General features: G+C 35.3%; 1 protein-coding gene across 2 annotated transcripts in view; it reads right to left on the reverse strand.

The window, feature by feature from the left end:
* The window catches only part of LOC127452938 (ER membrane protein complex subunit 2-like), a 48,060-nt gene extending 37,735 nt beyond the window's left edge, over positions 1–10,325 (reverse strand). The window contains exons 1-4 of one of the 2 annotated variants that reach the window (XM_051718846.1): positions 10,130–10,198; positions 8,910–9,011; positions 7,652–7,765; positions 1,065–1,129 (exon numbers count right to left, since the gene is read on the reverse strand). In XM_051718846.1, coding sequence (XP_051574806.1) covers positions 1,065–1,129; positions 7,652–7,765; positions 8,910–8,949 — 219 coding nt within the window. In that variant the 5' untranslated portion in view covers positions 8,950–9,011; positions 10,130–10,198. Of the gene's footprint in view, positions 1–1,064; positions 1,130–7,651; positions 7,766–8,909; positions 9,012–10,129 lie in introns of both variants that reach the window. The other variant, XM_051718847.1, reaches the window with a different exon arrangement.
* Between the last annotated feature and the right edge of the window lie 219 nt (positions 10,326–10,544).

Here is a 10,544-nt window from a genome sequence, read left to right on the forward strand (position 1 = left end):
ATAAATAAACAAGATTACAATTACAGCTTTTCCACAGTAATTAATCAGAAAACATCTCAATTACAGCATTACATTTAGGTTAGCTACCATTGCGTCAAAATAAAGCACTTTTTAGTGTTATTTAGTGTCACTGTGTGACACTAAAAGCCAGTTATATAGTCTCCCAAACCGATCAGGTTTTTAAGGGTTATGCTCTATCGAGTTTTAAATCAACTAAAACTACCTCCCTTCCCTAAACCTTCAACCTAAACCTAACCAATAAGGTCCTAAAAATCAAATGTGACATGAAAAACGCAATTGGGGAAGCATGATTACATGTATTGCTAGGTTTAAAAGTAATTCGCTATGTATAGTAAAAGTGTTGTGTGAGTGAAAGTAAGTGTGTATGAACTGATAACTTGCCTTATTACTTGAAATTTGTGTGAAAGTGAATAAAAGTCGTTGTTGTGGAGCCTTTTAGTGTTTATTTCACCAGGAAACTGACGCAATATGTACAATGAGCCACGTAAAAATATTTTTGCAAAGATGTAGGTACAGTAACATGATTCTATGAGACCAAGTTGTGTTTTTTGGAACAGTTGAGCATTGTAACCAATCAAACTTTTCTGTAGGTCGCTTTCAGCGTGTATCTTATTTGTAATTTGAATATCAGTTTCTTTTATATTCTGTCAAGAGGGTTAATGTGAAGTTCATCGTTTAACAATAAAGTAATTAAAGGAACACAGTTCTCAGCTCGTTTTGGATGTGTAGCCACACAAAATAAGTATTTTAATGTCATTATATTTATCAAAATGAATCAACATTACGATATTAAGGGAAATGATCGACAATTATGATTTTTATCATAATTGTGCAGCCTACCACAGAGACCTTTGTTATTTTTCACCATCCCTGATTTCAATCCTAAGAAAAAAAAAATCCTAAACAGAACAGGCACAGTGATGTGTTTTGGACAGGTAAAAATCATTATAATTTTGGCAAATGTGGTGACAAAGTAGTGTAGCCTATGAGAGATGAAATTGGGTAAGTGAGGGATAAAGTTACTTAAAAAAAGAAAAACTCACCCAGGCCAAATCGTCCCGACTGCAGTCCAGCGCAGCAATCATCACCTGCTCATAAATTATCCAAACTGGGCACAGGAGACACAAAAAAAATGACACCATATTAGTAGATCCTATTTTTCAGCCTGATAGCACAGATGATAAATTAATTTCAAACCCATGTGAACTCTACTCAAGCAAACTGTGACATTTCTTCTCTGTATCATTAGAAAAGACCATCTTTGACATCCATCAGCAGCTCAGTTTGTCTTCGAAATCTCTGGGTGTGGTCGAGCTGGCAGATCATATGGAAACGGTCAAGAAATTCACACCACAACGACAAATAAAAGACGCTGAATTTTGACAAGAAAACGTAAGCATATTCATCAGTTTTATGTAACATTTCATTCAAACACTGCAAAGTGTGACTGATTTTCAGCCTTTTATTTTTTTTTTGTCATGACATACGTTGCATGCTGAAATTACACAGATTTTGTCATCTCAGCTCAAAGACTGCATATTATTACCTTGACTTTCAAAACATATCTTAAATGCACATGACAGATCACAGGAATTAAGAATTCCGACAATTAACTGCTCAAAGGTCTAGTCACACAGGACTTTGTGTTCCATTCCTACACATGCAAACGTGGGAGAGTGGAAACGCAAGCACATGCGATAAGATTGCATCTTTCACTGCGTTCCAAAGTTTAAGTTTGTCGAACTGTAACAAGGGCAGCAACTAACGATTATTTTGATAATCAATTAATCTAACGATTAGAACGATTATTCGACTATTTGGCAATTGCAATGATTAATCATTACCTCTTAAACATGTTTACTAACAATACAGAGGACAAAATAATCTTTTAAAAATACCTCTAAATGACATTCACCGAATTAAAGGGGAAAAAATATTTTAAGTTTAATTCAGTACAAAAGAAGAAATTCACTACAAACAAATCCTGTTGTTATCAAGTGTTTTTGTCTTGTTTTCCATTTAAAATTGTCTAATTCTCTAAAAGCAAGTCTAAATATCTTATATGCTGCTTCTCAGGTGAATGCATCTTTTTTTTTTTTTTTTTTTTTTAAGTTTTAGATATTTTATAATATTTGTAATATTATATTCAACATTCTCAGATAACAGTTTTATCTTCTGCAGTATAGCTGCTAAAGAAAATGTACATTATTTTAAAGGAGTTGTAGATATTTATATTGGAAAACAAGCCAAAACAGAAACTTATAAAAAATTTAAAACGTATTGTGTTTTGTTCACTTCAGTCCATCTTTAACTCACAAAATAACAAACTCTCTCGTATCAATAAAGCTGCGTATTGCCAATTTTCTTCACGATAAGAAATGCACAGTGACACATATATTATGATTAAATAAGTTGCGAGCCATCACTTTAGAATCTAGCTGCATCAAGCTTGCGTGCTCAAGGGATGAGCGTCCCCGCAACAGATTGTGCCTCAGCCGGGTGCAGTTTCAATCTCTCCCCCTTTGATAGGGACACTTCGCGCAACTCATAGAAGAGGCGCTGACTGCACAGAGAAATGCCAGTTTCAGAGTTGTAGTTATTTACATGATCTGCTTCCATATTATATGAGCTTTAATAAAGCTATAATGCATTATATATAACTGCATTAAAGATGTAACTCCGAGGTGTTTCCTTTAAAGAGCTCCAGCTCCGCTTATTCCACAACGAGAGTGCTTCTGTATTTACTTATTTGGTATTTTTGTATAATTCCCCTCATACTTTGCAATCTACATAACCTGAAGCTGTTTGGAAAGTTTAGAGTGCATCTGGACTGTGAGCTATGTTTTCTTCCTCTCCTCAGTCAGGCGCGAGCTGCACACTGCTCTAGAATTTCATATGATCTCATGTTACATTAAATGAGATCAAACAACTATTTGATAACGAACATTTTTGTCTGAATTTTTTTATTGTCGACAACGTCGACTAATCGTTTCAGCCCTAACTTTAACCTGCGAATATACTACAAAGGTGTCTGACGAATAAGGGATCTAAACTAGAAGTGACTGATAGTGGATTCTGCCGATACAGTAACTAAGGTGGTGGAAAAGGCCACTAACTGGTAATTGGCTGATAGTTTTAAAAATTGATGGATTGATAAAATAAATTATTAGTCTTTACTTACTATAATGGGTATGGACATACAGAAGATGCTACAAGAGTCCAAAATGAATAAAATCCCAGATGCTGTTTATTGTGCAACTAAATTCCCAACAATAACCAGAAAAAAAGATCTGAAAAAAGATTTGGTGCATAATGTGGGACTTTAACAAGCTCAAGGAACTCCTAATTTGAAATGGAGACTTGGCTCCATTACAATGCTCTACGTTAAAGCATTAAAAAAAGTCAAGCTTTTTTCTACCAATTTCACCAGATCAGGTTTAATGAGGAATAAGGTTTATTATTACATTATTCACAAAATATGCAGTTGGAGACACGATTTAAAAAAAAAATACAAAATTAAAAAAAATAACTATCAGCTAGAAAACTAGATTTTTGCCAATAACCGATAGTTCCAAAAAGCAACTATCGGCACAGATTAATCAGTAAGACCGGTATATCGGTCTACCTCTAATCTAAACCTCACAGATTTACCTCTTGGCTTAATTCAAAGAATAACAACTTCAAAGCTGTATGGTTTGCAGTGTTTTGCGGAAAAGCATTTAACATTTTGTATTCATTTGCTATTATTTATTAAAAACAGAAGTCCTAGGGTGTGAGTGTGACATCCTGTTGCCCATATTCGTTGCAGGTTCCAAAGTATTTTGCAAGGTTAAAGCCTAGTGTGACCATACCATAAATTACTTGCATGATGGTAATGAGCTTGTTAAAATGGACACCAGTTTGCGGCATTCCCGTCTGCATGCACTGTGTTCGTGGCTTTCAATTTACTCCCTTAAACATGCAGCTCTGTCAGTAAGCAGCTTTATTCATAGCAATGTTATTTCCCACAATGCTTGTGTAAATAACAAGCATGGGATCCGAGGAAGATTTCACTATTTTATTATCTGGTGCTTCACTTTATTTCCTGATATTCCAGAATTGTTGCTGTGTTTGTCTCCTTCACTTTCCATCGCGACTTGCAGCGGAATTTCTGCAATAGTGGGGTTTCCCCTCTTATGTAAAACTCTGGGATTCTCATTTACATGACGTTTCAGAATGCCGCTTTCTGCAAAAACCCTGGAATAAACTGTTTTCTCAAGTGTATGTAAACAGGGCCAATGTTAAACATACAATTGGCAACTGTCACAAAGGGAGTGGCGCTGTACTAATAGTAGCTGTACTATTTCTATAAAAAAAAAATAAAAAAAAAGAAACTGATCAGTGGGATTGGCTAATGGATCCAATTATTGAAACTAATGCTCCATAACTGTCAAATGTGTTTTGACAAGCATGCCAGAGTCTATCGGCTGAATGATTTAAAACTTGTTAATTGAGAAAGAATAATAAAATCCCACTGAACAAGAAATACTGTTATGCCAAAACAAACAAACGCCTGGAGTTTTTTGAGCTGTTTTTATGATTCCAAGTCTTTCTTTGATAATTACCATCTTATTTCAAGGCCAATTTAAAAGCTGGTTTCAATACATCCAAGCTGTGTAAAGTATTTACCCGGCTCTTTAAAGACTTTATGAATCATAATGACAACATCAAAATAAAAACGTTTGGGAAGATACACTACATCATGCATCAATACGACGCAACTCATCACACAGCAAGTTCTCTTCCTCAGTGTCAGGGCGTAATTCCAGAATTCACCACATCCAGACATCTGAGTGAGTGGAAAGGAGAACAATGCCTATTCACAAGACAATCACTAATCTTTGGTATGTTCTTTCCTTAAAAGGAAAAGTTCACCTAAAAATGATAATTCTGTCTTTATTTACCTGCTTCATGTTGTTCCTATATGATTTTTTTCTTCTTCTGTGGAACACAAAAAGAAATGTTAGGCAGAATGACAGCCTCAGTTGCCATTCACATGAATGGTGACTGAGGCATTTATTGTTCCTAACATCTCCTTTTGTGTTTCACATAATTTCTGAAGATTCTGTGAAGATTTTTCATATTTTTTCCTTTTGTGTTCCATGGAAGAAAGTCATTCTGGTCTGGAACTACATTAGGGGGAGTAAATAATGGCAGAAATTGTATTTTTGGATTAACTATTCTAAGTTAATTCTAAGCTATTAAGTTAATAAGAGTCCCATATAGACATTTGAAACGTTTCCTAGAGCTACGCAAATCATCATTATTTTTTGTTTTCTTGCAACAGCACAAGTATCGCAGTAAATTTCTTTTTGAAGGCCATTTGGCAACTTACGGCTTGGCACATTCATTGTTGTTTGCTACTATTCCTCAAACAGTGGTGCCGTTTTCTGACGAAACAGCCAAAAGACGATTAACAGTAGTTATTTGAGATTATATGTGGTTTTAAAATAACAATATGGATGCGGCAAATAAATGGCCTAAATTCAATGAGTAGAAAAGAGCTAAATTTTTACAATTGCTAAACCAAAATTGTCATCTATATGAGTGACTTTCAGAGCCAATATCAAGGATTGGATCACCTCTAAGATAATGATTTTAGCTGAAGTGTCTTGGCTTTAGTGGCTATGTTTGGCAACACGATTGCAAGACTTCATCTGCTTGTCTGGCTCAGAAACCGATGACTGACCAAAGCAAATAAACATAAAGCCATCTGAAATGTTTATGCAATATAATCTGTTTTTAATGTAATAAGAAAGCTGAAAGGTATTTATGTTGTTAAACCTTTAAGGAGAATTCAAGACCAGAGAAAGGAAAAAAAGTGCATGTTCTTTTTGCCTTCTGCAATATTTATATGGAAGAGGTCAATCTTTCCAATGGAGAGTTCCATTAGTGAATAAGATTCGCTTTTAAAAGTGACTGAACACTGGGTTATTTTGCAAACTGATTGATTACTTATTTGTCATTTTGCTGATGCAAAGCGAGATAAAGTAGACTACACTTATTACAGGGCGACTCCCCCAAGAGCAAACTGAGGTTTATTGTCTTGCCAAAGAGCACAACCATAATTTCAATGACCATCCATTGTCAAGTTTGAGCTGACGAACTTTCTGTTTTCATGCAAGTAAACAGCATTCCCGTTTTTAAAATAGAAGCTTCCACTTGAAATGTAAATGGTTTTGAATCAAGCGAACAGATACATTTTTCAAGCTGTTGCAAATAACAACTACAATACTTTTCTATGACTCAAGACATTCGAAACAAAATTTGACATTTAACTTTAAATTTGCTATTATCTCCTCCACTGCTAATTTTATAACGAATATGCTGTATAACGAATGATAGAAATTACTTTGGCAATATACTAAAGTATGTCCTTCCAATAAATAAATATTTTGGGTTATTCCTTGTATGCAAGTTAAAACTGTTAAACAGAGTTTAAAAGTACAAAATCATTTTATGGATAAAAGGGGGAAAAAAGAATGGTAACTGAGGCTAACATTCTGCTAAGTATCTCCTTTGTGTTCCATGGAACAAAGAAATTCATATGGGTGACTTGATGATTAAATTTCCATTTTTGGGTGGACTATCCATTTAAGTTGATCTGAATTCCAAGAATGTTTGCATTGTCTTTAATAAGTTTGCCTGTAAAATGACAAGTCATCAACTTTAAAGGGATAGTTCACCCAAAAATGAAAAATCTCTCATTATATACTCACCCTCATGATATCCCAGGTGTATATGACTTTCTTTCTTCTGCAGACCACATTTGAAGAAAAATAGAAAAATAGGTCCTTAAAATGCAAGTGGAGATTTCTCTTTTGAAGCTTCAAAAATCACAGACAGTCAGCATAAACATCATCCATACGACACCAGCTGTTAAATTAATGTCTTCTTAAGTGACACGATCGCTTTTGGTGCAAAAATTGAACTCTAAATCATGCTTCCGTTCTGCAGCGGTATGCACGTGTCGTAATCGCAGTGGCATTTGAAACGCGAGAACTGAGGCACGTGCGACACAGCCGGAATAGCAGCGCTGTTTACAAGTGAGGAGGAGGAATGCTGTACAGTAGCTTTGTTGGTTTTGGTTTGGAGCTGTATTTATCTGTTTCTTTACTCACAGTGGTGTGTTTGTGTGCTTATCCTGGATGTCTCAACTGAGTGGAGAACGTGAGATTACCTCTGTATCATGGCAACGCGAATACGTCACAAGAGAGAATGCCTGAACTCCTCGGAAGCGTTGGACTATAGTTAAAAAGTACTTAAATATTGATCTTTTTTCGCACTAAAAGTGATCATTTCGCTTTAGAAGACATTAATTTAACAGCTGGAGTCGTATTGATGACATTTATGCTGACTGTCTGTGATCTTTGGAGCTTCAAAAGTTGGATCACCATCCTCTTGCCTTAAAAAGGATTTTTCTTCAAATGTGTTCTGCAGAAGAAAGAAAGTCATACACACCTGGGATATCATGAGAGAATTTTAATTCATTTTAATTAATTATCCCTTTAAGAGCACTGTAAAATAGAATGCGATGGAGGCGGGAGATTCTTGTGCACAACTTTGCTTTGTTTGCACTATTTGTACTTACTGTCATCTCCCAGTTTAGAAGAATGCTCATTAATTAGCTCTTCACCAACATCCACAATCTGCTCACTGTTCCTGTAATTCTCTTCTCTCCACTTACGGAGTTTGTCACGCATCTCTGAAATGTAATAAAGAAACGCATTAGCCCTTGGCTGAAACATCAAAAGGGGTCAATTTATTTTCATAAATTATTTATTTTGAATATAGCTTGCCTTTTATTTTTTTTATTCAGCTGCATGCTTTGTTGTAGTAGTCTAAAGTCAAGTTAAATTACATATAGGTGCATATTAAGTGCCTTGACAAAAAGTGCAATTAGTACAGCAGAAATTGTAACTTACTATTACGTGCTGTCCTTTATGAAATTTTACCATACTTCTGACACAATAACCTTCATTAAACTGTGGCATTGGTAGTAAGGTCATAGTAACCACAGGAAAATCCATGGATAGGTTCATATTAACCTTGTTAAGCATTGTAACTATTTCAATAAAGCGAACTTTAGTATTTATGAAATAAAGCAGCCTCATCCCATTCAGAAAATATAACTGGGTAGTTGATTTGTCATTTTAAGCAGTTTTCTGCAGTGTGACATGGCATGCTAATAATTCATCTAAACTGTTTTTAACCCATTTTATCTAAAAAATAGTTAGAAAACGTAAAAGTAATGGTGAAAAGTTACAGCACCTACAATATACAATTTTCCTTATACTTTCATATAAATTGTAACCACAATTCTTGATCCATATCTGTTATTTGTCAACTACCCATCTACAACTGTCATAATGTAGTTTAAGTAAAGATGTATTGTATTACACAGAATTATGACATGTCAGATGAATGGGGGACCTATTTAAGGCACAACATCATCAACGCAAAACCAATAGGAGATGATGATCATCTATAACTGAAGCATTATTTACTGTCTGACTCTGGGTGGTCGACGTGATATGCACATACATCAGAGACGACTGAAACAGCTACCGAAAATATCAGTCTTTGCATTAGGCACCTCGTGTATCTTGTGATATTGTATGAAGATAAAATCACATCTTGTTGCTTTCTAATAAACCGGTTTTGATCTAAGCCTGTAGCTTTATTAGCTAACTGGCTACTTAGCTTGTAGTTGTGAATAAATATCAGAACAGTGCAAGCACTTAAATCGTAAACATTTATCATTTGTATAACCTGGGTGAAGATAGAATTACTACTGAGAAGTACTGACTCAACTAATACGCACTGTTAACGAAAACAAAGTGATTCACCTTCCCAAGTGACATCGTAGAGCTCCGATATAGACGACATGTTTTCACAGCGCTGCCTCCTGCGAGTTGATTGGTGAAGACTTGTGACGTCGGTGGTTAAAGCTGTAAGAAGGGGTCAATGAAGGGCAGTCTCTTTTTTCTTAGGTCCTTTCAGTTGTAAACATGCCCCGGCATTTTTTAATGGTTTGGATAACATAATAGATACATTGCAATAATATAAGACTAATGAGGTATTATTTCTAATGCTGGGTTTGGAAATTATTCCAATTATTCTTAATTATAATTAAGGCAAGAAGTTTACTAAATATTTAAGATTTGATGTGAAAAATGTAAAAATTGGTAATTGAAGAGTTTAAGAATTGGTCATAATGTATTTACTGGAATATACTGTGAAAATTCTGTAACTTTTGTACATTATTCATAATGTGTACCTTCAAATGACATGCATTTGTTATATTATACAGGAATGTGGTACTATCTAAAGTTGAAGGAGTTAACATACAGTTAGGTTTGTATATTTTTTTAACCACTCCACAGATTTCATATTAGCAAACTATAGTTTTGGCAAGTCGTTTAGGACATCTACTTTGTGCATGACACGAGTAATTTGTCCAACAATTGTTTACAGGCAGAATGGCTGTGTCTCGTTTGGAAGGCTGCGTCCTCCGGATGTCGCATTGGCCGCATACGTCATCGAGGCTGTCTCCTTTCACAAAAGCGAATTGGACACTTCGAATGCAGCCTTCTTTCACGGGAATTCGGAGGATGCATGAGGCGTATCCTTCGTGGACACTCACAATTCTTTGCTTCAACGGAAATGTCTAAAAATAAATGACGCCAATTTGCCCCGTAAAAACGCAAGTAATGTTAATTCCCAAGTTGAAATACCTCAGTAGATGGGTGCAGAGTATATAATATGTATAAATATAATTAAAATAAAGTATTAAACTAAAAGTACACCTGTAAAATCTATTTTCTTTTCTCTTTACATCAATATAACGCTCCTAAAATGTACCTCATACATTCCCTTCCAGAGGGACTTTGTTCCCTTCTCACTCAAAGCGGGCGTGCTTTCATAGCAACCATGTTACATTCCGTTTCCGTTTGTACTACGAAGGCCGTCTCGTTTAAACGAGGCTTGTTTAAAGGAGAACACTCAGTATACTGCAGCCTTCCAAACGAAACACAGCCATTGTTTCACTTTTAATTGTCTATATCACCATTCCAGTGGGTCGTCGTCGTCTTCTTCTTCTTCTTTTTCTTCTGGCGTTTTATGGCGGTTGGCAATCCAACTGGTGCATTCCCGCCACCTACTGGATTGGAGTGTGGAGCGCTAAGCGGTTGGGAAGTTAGGAAAACGCAAAATAATAATAATAATTTACCAACATTTACCATTCTCATGTTTCCCTATTCTGTACAAACACTTATTTAATGTACGATGTACAGTATGCATTTTGGAAATTAAAACATCCTCTTTCCTGTTTCTAAATTTTCTTCTTTCTAGACCAACTTTTTCTTGAATGTGATGCAAGTGTCTACCTTTAGTTCCACTATCCCACTCTTTCTGCCATATCTTTCTAATTTCATTCACTATTAATCCTTTTACTTTTGTTTTACTTAAAGACACTTTTATGT

The sequence above is a fragment of the Myxocyprinus asiaticus genome, chromosome 15, assembly GCF_019703515.2.
Source record: "Myxocyprinus asiaticus isolate MX2 ecotype Aquarium Trade chromosome 15, UBuf_Myxa_2, whole genome shotgun sequence".
NCBI classification, from domain to species: Eukaryota; Metazoa; Chordata; class Actinopteri; order Cypriniformes; family Catostomidae; genus Myxocyprinus; species Myxocyprinus asiaticus.